Below are 14,351 nucleotides of genomic sequence, written 5' to 3' on the forward strand. Positions count from 1 at the left end.
ATGGGGCGTAAAGAGGGCCATTATTCTCTCAGTCCAGAACATATGCTGAAACCCTGCACAGAAACACACTCTGCTACACACACTCAGGCGCACACAAACCGTATGCAAGCGAGACAGTGTCATTTGAGAGCGAGGACACGTGCACACTTTTAAGTGTATCATCCCACGTTGTGTATTTCCCCCTCGGTAAGCTCAGTGCCCCTGTCAGGTAGCAGGAGTGCCATGTCCTAGACCCTGTTTGATTGTTATCCTGCTGTGTCAGCCTTGAACCTAACAAACTGCTAGACAGGAGAGTTAGTATTCCATCTAGTAGCTACACGTTGATAATAGGATAATTGGCATTCTGCACTCTTTCCCCGGCTTGCAGGCCTATAGATCTGCTGCTGTAGGTCAAAGACCCGATCAAAGCCCACCAGCCCCAATTTGCAATGCTAATGACCCCCCAACAAATAATTGTGCTTAAGAAGTGCATTAAATGAACCTCTCCAGAAGCCCTCATAATGTGCCTTTTGTCTGCGTAAGAGACATAATAGCATAGGCTTTTTAATTCTGTGGAGAATGCACTGCCCCCTGTTATTAACTCATTAGACCTCGATGCTTTGATTCAGAGCCATTGTCTGACCTTCCTTATCTGAGTAAGAGGGCTGGGTAGCATCACAGGGCTCCGGCGTGGCAACATAGTGAGGAAAATATTCCAGCTAGCCACATGCAATCGGATCATTGTGCATCTTCAGCGTACTGTGGCATTTGGATGAAATGAGTAAACCGATGTAAATGCACGAATAGAGATGGATGATCACAGGGGACATAATATTCGTGTTAACAAGAAGATAAGCACTAAGCAAACATGGAAATTAGCAATGCACTGAGCAAACATGGAAATTCAATTCTCGGGCTGAACTGAAAAGTGCTCATTCAGTGAAGGAGAGAGCACATCAAATAACAAAAGCAGGTAGAGATTCCAAATGGATAATTAACAGCTTCCTTTCCATTATAATTGGAATCAGTCTAGCCCATTCCTGGGAAAGAGGGCAGAAAATTGAATCAGTGTTGTGCAGATAGAAATTACTGCCATTCTCCACCTTAATTAGATGTCTGTTGAAATCATACCATGGGCAACCACACTGGCATGCAGCACTCAACATATGGCCACTATCTATACACACATCTCCCTCCTGGAGGCGTTGTCTTTGAGATATGTCTTTGAGATGTGTCTCCTAGGCTCCGAGGCACATTCTGGCTGCCTGTTTTCCCTCTGCTGCCATCTTGTCTCCCCCCTCAGACAGATTAAAAGAACATATCTTATTTCTGAGGTCTTTTCTCACTTTTAATTTCAGAGGTCTGTTTTTCTCTGTTCTAATATGCTCCTCTGATGGGAGTGTGGGGTAGCACATGTGAACGCCATCCAAAGTGCTTGATTCTTAAAGACTTGCTCAGCACAAAGCGTCCAGCTCAAAACGAATTGATAGATCAGAGGAAAATGCGGCAGATATTATCATCCCATTCCAGATGGTCATTTGGATGGCAACAAATGGTCCACTGAGCAAGTCCCACAGAGATTAAAATATTAAGCATGCATTTACAAATCTCTCCTGGCACAAAAACAAAAATGAAATTAAGGAGATTCGCCATGCGAGAACAATGAGCAGTTGACTAATGGCTCGTTCACTCACTTCATCACAGCCCAGGTAGCTAGTAGGCCGGCCGGGCTGCGGTATTTGCATGCTAATGCAGTTGCTGAAAGCTGGGCACACACACACACACACACACACACAGGGGATCAACCTTGTGGTGACATTAAAGCATTGTAGAGACAAGTCGGTCCAGCCCGCTGCGGCCGCATGCAGAGACACTATCTTCCTGTCCTAAGATGTACTGTACCCCTGCCTGCCTTTGTGTGTGTGAGCATGCAAGTCCCTTTATTTGTGTTTGTGTGTTTATCTGTTTGAGTCAAATGTGTGTGTGTGTGTGTCCATAGACAATCTAAACTACACAGTTCACCATAGAAAGTGTAAACAGGAAACCTACAGTTATGGATTGTTTTGCACAGTTTCACTAACCTCTGTGACTGAGATGGTGAATGTGTTTCCACTGGACGCTGATGCCTCTCCTCTCCTCTCCATCCCTCCCTCCCTCCCTCTCTCCTTCATCAGGAGGTGATGCAGATGGAGCGGCAGCTCGGGGGTCGGTTGATTGACGAGCCACACGTCCTGCTTTTCAAAGACAGCTACCACAACCTGCGCCTGTCCATCCATGACATGCCCCAGGCCCACTGGAGGAGCAAGCTACTAGCCGGCTACCAGGTGTGTTGGGCGGCCCTGGGCTGCTGCGGGGGCAGGGAGTCACTCCAGATCAGAGAGGGAGCACGGAGATGTAATAGAGGTGCCTGGCTGAATCTGTCAAATTTGTGTATCAGCAGTTAAGGGGCTTTCTAATGTGTTTGCCTGCACACTCCATTTAAAATCCATGTTGACTAAGATCGTTTAAAATTAGCCAACCAGTGAAAGTAAAGAAGAATAGACTGTGTGTCAGCAGTGCAGGAAGAAGTATTGAGATCTTTTAATCAGTAAACGTAGCAATACAATAGTGTAAAAATACTCTGTTACAAGTAAAAATCCTGCACTCAAAATCTCACCTAAGTTAAAGTACAAATGTATTGTCATCAAAATATACTTACATGAACAATAATTAGGCAGAGGGTTAGGGCCATTACAGAATCTTACATATTGCTACATTATAGTTATAAATGCTTGAATCACTTAAATCATAATCGTAGCATAAAGTGGAAATACTCCAGTACCTTTAAAACTGTACATAAATACAGTTTATGTACTTGGTTACATCTCACCACTGAGTGTCAACAGAAGCAATGTTACTGCGTAACAAGAAGTCCTGCAGGAGCAACGTTTTACTGTTAACGAGGGTCCGTGGTCTAGCTGTGGAGAGTTGTTTTTAAGTTTAGTTGTTCAGATTTTTAATTAAGTGTTTTTTACTTTGGCTTCAGTTGATCATTTTAAAGATTCACACAAAGGAGCGTTTTTTTTTTTTTCAGTTAATGCAGGACTCCTCTGTCCAATAACCTTTCTGTTCTTGGCACCGTTTGCAACTTTAAGTCATTTGATAGAGTCGAGGGAACCTTTCGGGTCTGTGCGCCTCCGTCCACAGGGCGTTTTTTTGGGGGGTGTTTTTTTGTCCGCTAGTGCTCCTGCATGAGGTGTATACGTGTGCATATTGGAGCTGGGTTGTGTGCACTAACCCAGAGCTGCCAGCTGATTGATTATCCTTGCTGCTGTTCTCTCAAAGGGGGCTCAGATGAAATATAGAGCAGTATGTAAATATCTGGAACTTCTTGGAACCTTTCCACCTCTACTGCACTCCCCACACCTGCGTGGCCCACTGCACCGCAGCCCGGCGACAGACACGTGAGGGCTCTTCAAAGAGGACTAGAAAATGTTCTGGCTGTTACTATGTAAGCACTGAGCACCAGGTCCCCAAAGAGAACACACAAGCTGTGCCAAGCAAGCAGCAGCAGCAACAATGCACCCAGAACAGAGGCTTATTCCTCTGGACTGTGCCTGTTCATTTGGAAGTGTTATTCCCCTCTCAGCAGTGCGGTCAAAAAAGGCCTTTAGTCTCCCTGGGGCCCTGTGAAGATTTTTGTGCGTTTCGCCCGGCTCCCTCCGTCGTCTGTATGCCTGGGTAACAGTGCTCCCGTTTGGTTAGCAGCCTGTACTGCAGCACCACTTTACTCTCAAGCTGAGTTCTTGTCAGCTGTTGAACCTGAGGTGAAGTGAGGAGTTAGTGTGCCCTGTTGTTGTGTGTGTTTTTTTTGTTAGTTACCTCTCTACCTCTCTTGGGATATGCAAATGCGTAATGAATATGCTGCAACAGAGTGAAAGATGTTGAAATTGTCATCCTTGAATAAATTCTGCCAAACGCTCAGAGGCAGCCGTACAGTGACACTCCTCAAAGCTATTATGCATGCATATACATCTCTATGTGACATGATGTGTATTGGATTCAAAACAGAGCAGAGCTGATGTTTCAGCTTGGACACCGTCAGCATCAGTTGTAGCTCTGCCCAGACATGCACGTACAGCACACATCTGCAAGGAGGGGCTGAAAAATAAAATACTAAGTGTTTCTCATACCACAGATATCGATATGGTGTGTTATCTGTTAGAAATACTAGGTTTGGTTACCTCTGTAATCAACCCTGACAGTCAGACAGCCATTAGCTCCCTTTAAATATTCTATTTGTCAGTAACGGCACATTATCTCCCTTTAACTTACCTGAATGTTGTCAGTCTGCCGCCTGCGATACATTTAGCCATTTTCACCTCACGATGACAGCTCGTGTCAGTGTAATTAATGGTGATCTGTGTGTATTCTAGGCAGGCGGTCCTGTTATGGCGTGTACCAGACATGCAGTCCTGACTGTGCCGCTGAGTTGCTGTTTTGTGTGGTTATTTCTTTTTTCCCGCAGGAGATCCCGTTCTACCACATCTGGAACGGTTCCCAGCGGTACTTGCACTGCACGTTCACTCTTGAGCGGCTCAGCCTCAGCACCTGCGAGCTCACCTGCCAGCTGTGTGTGTGGCAGGTGGAGGGGGAGGGCCAGAGCTTTAGCCTCGACTTTAATATCGCCAAGGTAACGTTCAGCATAGCTGCTTGTTTTAGAGGCAGCAATTTATCATACAATTATTCAGCATTTCCATGAGTCATTGGTGACCCTCTGTGGCTGTCATCCCCACCAGGACACCCGAGCTGTGGACACCGAGTTTCTGTTAATGGACAGTAACGCCACAGCCCTGGCAGGGCCCAGCGCCTTTCAGATCCCATACCTCATCAGGCAGAAGATCTGCAGCAGCCTGGATGCCCCCTGTCCCAACGGAGCTGACTGGAGAATGCTAGCACAAAGACTTAAACTTGAGAGGTAAATACCAACTGCACAATACCCATAATGCTTTATCTGATCACCAATCGTTGGAGCGTGCCAGAACAGACAGCTCGCACAAAGGCTCTCAAGAAATGCAGCACAGCCTCATTTATCCAAACCCCCCTGAGAATATAGGTTGCACAGCCATGTACGTACAATATTTGAACACGGCCTGTTTACAATAACAAACACTCAATCGCACTGATTGTTACGGGACATACCAATGTAAAGGTCAACATGGAACATGCAACCACAATTTAATTGTGGTTGTACACAATCAGAGTTAAGTCATCACCGCAGTCACTAGTGCTTTTCTTAAAGTAAAGTAGGTAAACAAGGTTCTGCCTTAGCAAACTAATCCTCATTTGACACAGCTAACATTATAGGATTAATGTGGACTTGATGGATACAGCTATCATTTTTGTAAGAAAACACGACCCCCTTCTTCCCTCTTTTCCTCAGGAACATTTAAGCAGCTTAAAGTCTGCAGCTAAATTTATACCTGCTACATTCTGCTTAACAGTGTAACAGTGGTAATTGGAAAGGCAGCAAGCTAGCTGCCCATCAGCGGCCAAAAAAAAAAAAGGAAAAGGAAAAGAAAAAAAGATGGAAATGGTTTGGATGTGTGCCGACTTCAGACAGTCCGATCACACAGTTACTGTACTTGATCACTGGCGTACCTGTAGCAGGAGTGAGCCAGGCATTGATCCCTTATCCTCCAATTTAATTTCTACCTCGTAATGAAATCAAATAGGTTCACTTAATTTGTCCAATCAACTTTATTTACCCCAATTAATTACAAAGTGAATTGATGCACTACAGGTTTAACTAGCAATGTTTTGCTAAACATAATCAATTCTCATTGAGGCCCCAGGAAGGAACAACTGCTCTGCTGTTTGATCTGTCCTTAACAACATGTTTCCCTGAAAAGGCAGCAGCTCTTTGGCACTCTGTCATTCCGCATTTCTATGTTTGTATCTCCGTGTGTAAAGTGTTCAGTCCGAGCGGAACCAATCAATAAAACTTAAAATGCCACGAACCTTTTATTTGATTTTTCTCTCCTAAGACTGTGCAAATGGCTGCGTCTGAGCCATACAAGATAAGCTCGTGTTTCACACAGCCAGGTGAATAAGCAGGGCTGACACATTGGACACTAGCTCTGTCTCTTTTATCTGAATAATGACACAGAGGTTTGTTCCCAGACTGCATTTTTGTCCAACTCTTCTCTTTGTTGTGCTCTCCCGACGCAAAGGGGAGGTTGTGCGCGCCATAAAATCCAATTGACTCAAAATAGCAGAGTGACGCCGTGTTCTCGGTGCTCGTGTTCTGCCAAAGCAGCCGCATGTTTATAACCATCACATAATGCTTCAGTAGGCAAACAGAAGATACGAGGAAGTAATGGACTCTGACCTTTCTCAAGGTGAAAAGGACTTGGTGGCGTTTTGGGCTCTGTGTCTCACCCCCCTCCCACCCAGCAGAAAAAGAAAAAAAAAAAAAAAAACTCACAGCACAATCCCCTTTTGTGCCAAGAGTTTACGCTGTTCTCTTTTTTTAAATGTCATGTGTGCTCTACATAACAGTTAGGGCCCCAGACATTTGGAGAACAGAAAAAGACCATTAAATCAAACAAGCACATTCGGGTACCGTGGGGATCAGGTCCCACTCAACATCAAATATACAGCTGGCCAGGGCCACTGCTTTGTTGTCATTGATTGGGTTTGATCGTAAAGGTTCTGCTCCTAAAATGGAAAAGGTCACTTCCGACTTAACTGTGAAAGTCCATATAGGATTTACTATACGGGATTTTAGGGGCAATTTCGACATCAAATAAAGAAGAATGAGGCTTATGCTGTTAAGCTTCAAATGAAAATTGCCAAAGATTCTGTATTTGGCGGCAGTTTCAAGATCTAGACTGTTTTCTTATACCTTTTATCATTTTTTAACTCGGTGCTCCGACAGGATCAGGATGTAGCAATATAACCCACAATAAAAGTTGACATTGACAGAGTTACAAGAAGCAGAAGCACAATAAAATACTGGCTGAGAAGGTTTTCTAAAGACTGTTGGTGTAGAACAAATGAGACACTGTCTGTTTTGATAGGACCACATCACCTGATTTAATAAAAATGTCTCACTATTATTACTGCGTTCTCCTCTCTGCAGACACATGAGTTTCTTTGCATCCAAAGCGAGCCCAACCTCTGTGATCCTGGACCTGTGGGAGGCACAACATTTCCACAGCGGCAACATCAACCAGCTGGCCACGGTCATGGCCGACATTGGCAAACAGGAAGCCATGATATTCCTGGTCTCTGATGGCGAGTGCTAACCCAGAAAAGGGGGAGAGACTGGTGCAGAGGAAAAGTTACAGAACACAACAACACACACACACACACACACATACACACAAATAAAAGCAACGGTAACTGCAGCAGGAATGGAAGAACAGAGCTGTCCCAATGTCCCTCTTCACTTTCGAAGATAGCAAAGGGTTTATGTAGGACTGAGTCCCCACTTCCCATCGAACGGGCAAAAACTTTATATGAAAGACCAAATGAGGGAGAGAGTTTGGGTGTGTGGGGAAATGTATCCATGAACACAGTAAAGAAAATACCCTTTATTTTCCATCAAAGATTGAAATTAAACTAGTCCACACCCTGGTCCTATTTTAAAGATGACATTAATTTAACTTCATGCCTTTTTTTATATAAATAGCCCAATTACGGCTAATAAGGAGCAATATGCAAATGCACCGCTATTACTAATGGCCAATACTGCAAATTCAATGAATAATTTTTTTTTAAAACTCAGATTAAAGAAATTCTGTATTAAATACTAAGTGAAAAGGTGTCAGTCATTTCAGGTTACAGAGAACAGGCGACATATGCAATTGGCAGGTTTGTTATATGACATTATCTCTTACACTGAGCACATTTTCAACAAGGTCATCAGGGTCAGTGAACATCCCCGCCCAAACCCAGCGAGCCTCTAGACGTACATCTCGTGTTATCTGTTTCTTAAAACACACACACACACACACACACACTCATACAGACAGCTTGTAGCACATCCTGGACTTGCAGGTTTAAAATAGATTGTATGTCAGAGGCCCTAAAAACCTGTCTCATCTTGTTTGTGTGTTTTTTAGTCCAGCCGGTATCACTACTGTGAATGTAACATCTTGACATCTTGATTCAGCGAGACGCTCCGCAGCTTTCCTGCTTCTAAAATCGATATTTGTGGGGTTTGGGTTCTTTGAACTTTTTTTTTTTTTTTTGAGGGAGGAGTGAGTAATATCTTCACTTAAGTCATATATCAGAAGCCATTTCTTTCTATAGAAAGCCTGTGATTTTGATCTGTCCAGTTTGTTTCACACTACCCCAATCTTTCACTGTGGCGTTTTCTTCTGTTTCAAATTCCACAGCTAATGAAGGAGCCATAGGGCCCAAAGGCATTCCAGCTGCATACATGTAACCACCGAATGTCGCCAGAACTCATTTCTAAAATGACCTTTTCCCCTGATTACATTAATTCTGTAGCAGAGGGGATGTTAAACATAAAAGCACGGCCGAAAGGGTTATTATCCCATATGAATAATGCAAAGCGCTCCCACAGAAAAATCTGACAACAAATTCTTTAAAATCTTCGCCATATTACAGCACGTTCAAAGGGGAGTTGTGCAGCTTTGTTTTTATAATTCATTAAGCAATGTTGGTGGGAATTCTATATTTGCTGCGCGGGAAACAGTATTTCCACATCAGAGGAGCGCCCGTCTCTCAGAGAAAGTTAAGAGTGGCTTATTCATAATGTCACGCCTCTGCTCACAAAAGATGCTTTGAAAGGATTTTTTTTTTTTTTCCTGGTTTGTTATTTTCAGGCAGAATGGCAAAAAATGATCCAGCAGATTCATGCAACAAACCAGAAACTGCAACTACGCATTTGCTTACCATATTTTGCTACTTTGCATTAATTTATATTCTTTTTTCTTTTTTTTTTTCTCCTTTTATTATTAATGGATCTGTCAGGCCAGGAAACACAAGTACACAGAGTATCTTTAAAGTTCACTGGTTGAGTAATTATTCTTTGAGAAGGTGTGAGCAATCCCAAATTAGCCATAGTTCTCTCCGTCTGCCTCAGGGTCGCATGTGAAGTTGTCTGTTAAAGTTGTAAAGAGAGCCCTTTTCATTAAATCCCCTCCTTATTCAGCCAACAGCTAGCGAGGCTTCAACCTTTAACACTAACTGGAGCCTCTTTTATGATTGTCAGATATTTGGAATGTACAATTGTCTCCTTGTAGTCGGGGAAAAGTTTGTCCCTTTTCTTTCCTTTGTTCTCGTGTTGCATCTCGGCACCCGTTAGCTCCTTAACCTCTTTTTCATCCTATGAAAACACGCCTCCTCTTGACCAACACGTTTTTACAACCTCTGGTACTATTTGATGCAGAGATGCCATGAAATCAAATTTTACCTTTTTGTTTTTTTTTTTTTTAATTAACTTTAAGAATCCCTTAGATCAAGCCCCTTTCAGACAAAAATGACGATACCACCTTAAATAAACCTTTTCACGTTGAAATGGATCATCGTCACATGTAATATGTAAATACTTTTTCTATACCAGCCGTGTGCTGTCACTTTGCATACTGTATATCAGCAGAATTGGTAACCAAAGTTTTATGAATATCATTTGAGGCCACTGCATCCTCACATTGTATCCATTGAATATTGTTTCAGCGTTGTTTTACTTGCAGCTAGTATAGAATAAGTCAGAGTTGCTGTCTCTTCTAAACAGCGGACTGAGAGTCCTAAATCATTTCTTCATCTCATTTCCTCGCTTTTGTCTTTGAGGCAAGTTGATGCAGTTTGTTCGAGCAGTGATATGTGTCTGTGTTTATTTTATCACTTTGTAAAGAAATGTAAATTATATTTTAATATGAAGCCAAAAAAAGACACTTAACTGGCGCAGCATTTGTCAAGTCTAAACCGTGACGTGTTTGCCTATATACTGTTCTTTGGCGATCTAGCAGTGAAGACTTTTTGCAGTGTTAAGGGTTTAGAGACTGTTTTCCAGGAAGTTTCTATACATATTTTGTTTGTCCCTACTCTGCATACGTCTACCTGATTACTTCTCTAACCGTAAGCATTTAAACACGAGGTGGAAATAGTCACTAATGCTTAGTGAATCACTACACTGGGACTGTGTGGAGAATAACTGGAGAAAGAGGACATCAGTTGTTGGACACCGCCGCTGCCGGGCCAGCGTTGACACGGCGTGTTTCGATGAGCCATGGCAGTTGTACAGTAGGACTGTGTGTGAAACTCTATCACCCCTGTCAATGTCTTGGATGTGATGTCTAAGCACATTTCAGTAACGTAATTCACCAGCCGCCAGGATGTCCAGCATCTATCTTCACATCTAATGTGTCCAACAAATCTGCAATTACAGTGTGTGTGATGACTGCAGCTCCCTTCATGGTGAAACCTGGGCCTGATCGTTCTGTGTAAGACTCGTGCCAGTAACATACACGCTTTGTCCAAGGGTTTATAAGTTTACCCCTGAGGTATGGGGGGGAAATGTTACATCCCACTGCTACTTTTTGTGTCACTCATTACATTCAGTGTCAAGGACGTGTGTGTGTGTGTGTGTGTGTTTGAGTGAGTGAGTGAGTGAGTGTGTGCATACCTGCAGGTCACTCTGACTGAACCGTTTTCTTTTTGAACTCTAAGAATAGACTTCTGTATTTGTGAATGGTTTTTCTATTTAGTTCCTTGATTCAATGTTCCTTGCCTTTCTGCAAGTCAAAAATGCTGTATTTATTACATGCCACAGCGCTTATGCAATTGTATAATCCTTTTTTTTTGTTTTGTTTTTTTAACCTTTTGTGTTCCTTATCGTCAATGTAAATTGTTGTCAAAACTTTTGTGGCAATGGAAAAACTTCTGCTGAGGGAGATTTTCTGTACTTTTTGGACAATGATATGGATTTGTGGGTAGAATTTTGGAAATTCGTTTCTAAGTGCTTTCAAGTATTTACTTGGCCTTATGTATATATATATCTATGACATTTCAGAAAGGTATGTATAGTAATTCAACCTGAAATTGTTGTAAATAAATTATATATTGTTAAATCAAGGACTGGACACTTTTACTTGACACATTAGCTTGTGTTGATGATGATCAGGAACTGGGACAAAATTCTAGCACTTTTTCACTTTGTCCAATAAGTCACGAGCGCACATTAACTAACTGATCACCAGCTACAATAAATACAAAGTGGAATCTGCACAGTGCACATTTGGTTTGATGAATAACCGATAAGTAAAGACTTTTTCCCTTTGTCCAAGTAGCTTAGTTTCAGAAATTCATTATTGCATTTCTGCAAAAACACGTATGTGTCGCCTGTATCACATTACTGACTGTGAGCAGGTCCCTCTGAGTTAGGTTTGCTTTGTGAATTAATCAGACCTAAAGCTTACCAACATGCACCTTATTTTTAGGATTTTCTCCTAACTCAACTACACAGGAGCTTCTTTTAGCCTCAGGATGTTCTTCAATGTGTAAATGGCTTCGTAAAATTCTAAAATGAATTTCTACATTGACAATATCGTAGGGATTCACCAGGGTTTTTGTCACAGCAGCAAGATGTTTGTGTGAAGCTTGATTTTTTTTTATTTTTTTATATATATATATTTTTTAAAAGCACTTACTGTACTCGGAGCAAAAACTGTTGTCCTGTTGTTGGGGAGCAGGTGTTAGTGAGAGCAAAGACAGCCAAAACATCAGTCGATAGAAAATCTTACAGATGGGTTCACCTAAAAAACAAAAACAGCCCAGAGTTGTGCCCCAACACGCAGCATTACTAATCATTTTATTTTAAATGTCCAGCAGCTATTAAAAAAAAAAAAAACAACAATGCTTACAGGCCCATTCTGAAGCAATATAAATTCATATTCAACCATGGCTTGAAAGTACTCTAAGGAATAATCACAATATCATAATAACATAAGGAACAAAATCACTGTATGAAGTTTTATCTTACATTAAAATGTCCAATATATGATAATTAAAAAAAACTTGGATCTCCTTAGTTTGGGAGTGTGAAACATTTAAAAACAACAATAGTTCTTTCTCTGTCACCCCGTTTGTCACACATGACAAATAACATTGGATGACAGAAGGATTACTACATGATTCAAAATGAATTATCAACTGCAGTGTGAGCTCTGATTTACCAGAGCTTAAGTGTTAAGTAAAGCAGTTAGTGCTTCTGTGGAGAGGTGCAGGTGTCCAGGCAAGCAGAAATGGAACAACCCCCCCATCACCACCCCCCTTTCTGCTCGACTGGACCCCCATTATGTTAATAGGCACTGCAGTAAGAGTCAGTGAGTGGGCCAGGGTCCTGAATGGGGCCACCACTTCTCTGCACTTAGTACAAGAGCAGTGGCCCATCATTACTGCAATATGTGAGACTGTTAGAGGCTAAATGACTCCTCCGACTTGGAAGATACTGACTTGATCTTACTTCAGAGTGAACAGGGATGGGATTAGGAGAGTAATGAGAATTCTTTCACTAACAACTAAAATTAAATGTAGACGACCTGCAGCTGAATTTCCAATCTAAAAATGACTTAAGTCAACAAGTTAGTGATGACATGGAATAATTCCTTGACTACTTCCAGTTGTACAACACAGCATTTAGTATTACAGGCAGTGACGTGTGAACTGTCCAAACAGCACAGTATAGTAACGGTACATGAAGCTAACCGTAAGCTTCAAACATAGAAAACAAAGTCTGCGGGATAGAAGGAAGACTGAGTTTAACTAGGTGTGTGGTTGCCAAAGAGGTGATGTAGAGTTTGTACGAGTGCGCCGGAGGGCGGAGTGGGGTAAAGAGAGGGGAGAGAGAGAGAGAGAGATGGGTGCGCTTTCCTCTGAAGATGAAGCTCACTCGCTCACACTGGAGCAAAGGCATGGCCTTTGCACAGGGGCTTATCCTTCTTTGAGTAGAACGTCTTCCCCTCCAGGTTGATTTGGCAGAGCTTTAAAGATGAAAGGAGACAGACAGACAGAGAGAGACAGATTGGGAAACCAGGGCAGAGTAGATATCAGACCTTAACATTGGCAATGTGAATTTGCAGTTTTCTACTGGCCAGAGCAGGCACATGTTATTTACTTGACTGCATTTTACTCTGTTTTCCTCACAGAGCGAGCGAGAGAGAGAGCGAGAGAGAGAGTGACAGACTGCGGGGGACAGGGCAAAAGAGAGAGACAGAGGGGAAAGCTCGAGGTCCAGAGATGGAGGCAGATTTTTCAGGTGGCATTGTGTTGGGACAGCCAGAAGAGATGGGGCAAAGAGAGCCCCACAGGGAGCCATATCAATCAAAATGACTTACCGCACAGACGAAGCACGTATCGTGCCAGCTGTAGCCCAAGGCCTCCAGAAACCGATCCCCAGCATCAATCTTAAAGTCACAGCCGTGGCATTTGGTGCCAAACATCTTCTCATAGTCTGGAGAGAGAGAGAGAGAGAGAGAGAGATGATGGGAGGAGAGGTGGTGAGCAGCATAGATATGCAACTTAACCACAAGAATAAATAAAATAATCATGAAATCAATATCAAAAGAGCTTTTATCATCCCCAAGATGAGGTTGAGCATCCTCCATTGCCTCCACAATCACCACATGTAAACATCACTTAACCTTTCGAGGTGTTCTGGAGCACAGACTGTGAAATAGGTTTCCACCTATTTCATCTTTTAAAGAACTGGAGGCTTTTTCTCTTGAAGAGGAGTAATATCCCACTACACACACTTAAGGACTTGAATGACACCAATAAAGATGGATGAAGCGGTTATCGAATGCCCAATGAGGATTGGGCATTCGATACTTTGCCGTTTGCGTTATTTTGTCCACCCACTGTACATTAGTGCCATTCCAGAGTGGAAGTGAGGGATTAGGATGAGGGGAAATTGCTCCAGATACTTAACTGGATTTGCCAGTCTCTTTCATCACCAGGACTCTGGGGAAAGTGTCAGGTTATAATGCTGCTTTTCAAGAGTGAGTGGGTGAGAGCAGCACAATCCCTGAAAGATGCTGAGGCAGCACAATGTTTATCAGAGCTAAAGGCATTATTCAGAGTATGAGTACTCAGGTCCTGGCTTCGCCTCTGATAAAGCAGCGATCCACGCTGGAGCCTCAGCAGTGAGGGAGAAACACGCTGCCCCGCTAAATCATTTACAGCATAATAGAAGAGCGTACACCATTCATAAAACCCAATAGAGAAATGTATAAAATAAACTGGAGCTAAATAGATTACAGCAGATGAAAACTTCACACTTTATGATTGACTGTGGTACGCACCAAGAGATTCATGATGTAGGCCTACGCCAAACCCCACAGCAATAATACAACAAATAG

General features: G+C 42.6%; 2 protein-coding genes across 2 annotated transcripts in view; one reads left to right on the plus strand and one right to left on the minus strand.

The window, feature by feature from the left end:
* unc5a (unc-5 netrin receptor A) overlaps window positions 1-7,268 on the plus strand; it is a 119,080-nt gene extending 111,812 nt beyond the window's left edge. Inside the window, exons 13-16 of the mRNA XM_070836346.1 lie at window positions 2,154-2,303; window positions 4,487-4,651; window positions 4,758-4,936; window positions 7,103-7,268. Of these exons, the coding sequence (XP_070692447.1) occupies window positions 2,154-2,303; window positions 4,487-4,651; window positions 4,758-4,936; window positions 7,103-7,268 (660 nt within the window). The remainder of the gene's footprint in view (window positions 1-2,153; window positions 2,304-4,486; window positions 4,652-4,757; window positions 4,937-7,102) is intronic.
* A 4,518-nt stretch (window positions 7,269-11,786) lies between these two features.
* The window catches only part of pdlim7 (PDZ and LIM domain 7), a 30,803-nt gene continuing 28,238 nt past the window's right edge, over window positions 11,787-14,351 (minus strand). Inside the window, exons 10-11 of the mRNA XM_070836351.1 lie at window positions 13,329-13,444; window positions 11,787-12,974 (exon numbers count right to left, since the gene is read on the minus strand). Coding sequence (XP_070692452.1) covers window positions 12,888-12,974; window positions 13,329-13,444 — 203 coding nt within the window. The 3' untranslated portion in view covers window positions 11,787-12,887. The remainder of the gene's footprint in view (window positions 12,975-13,328; window positions 13,445-14,351) is intronic.

This window comes from Pempheris klunzingeri, chromosome 9 (genome assembly GCF_042242105.1).
Source record: "Pempheris klunzingeri isolate RE-2024b chromosome 9, fPemKlu1.hap1, whole genome shotgun sequence".
Lineage (NCBI taxonomy): Eukaryota > Metazoa > Chordata > Actinopteri > Acropomatiformes > Pempheridae > Pempheris > Pempheris klunzingeri.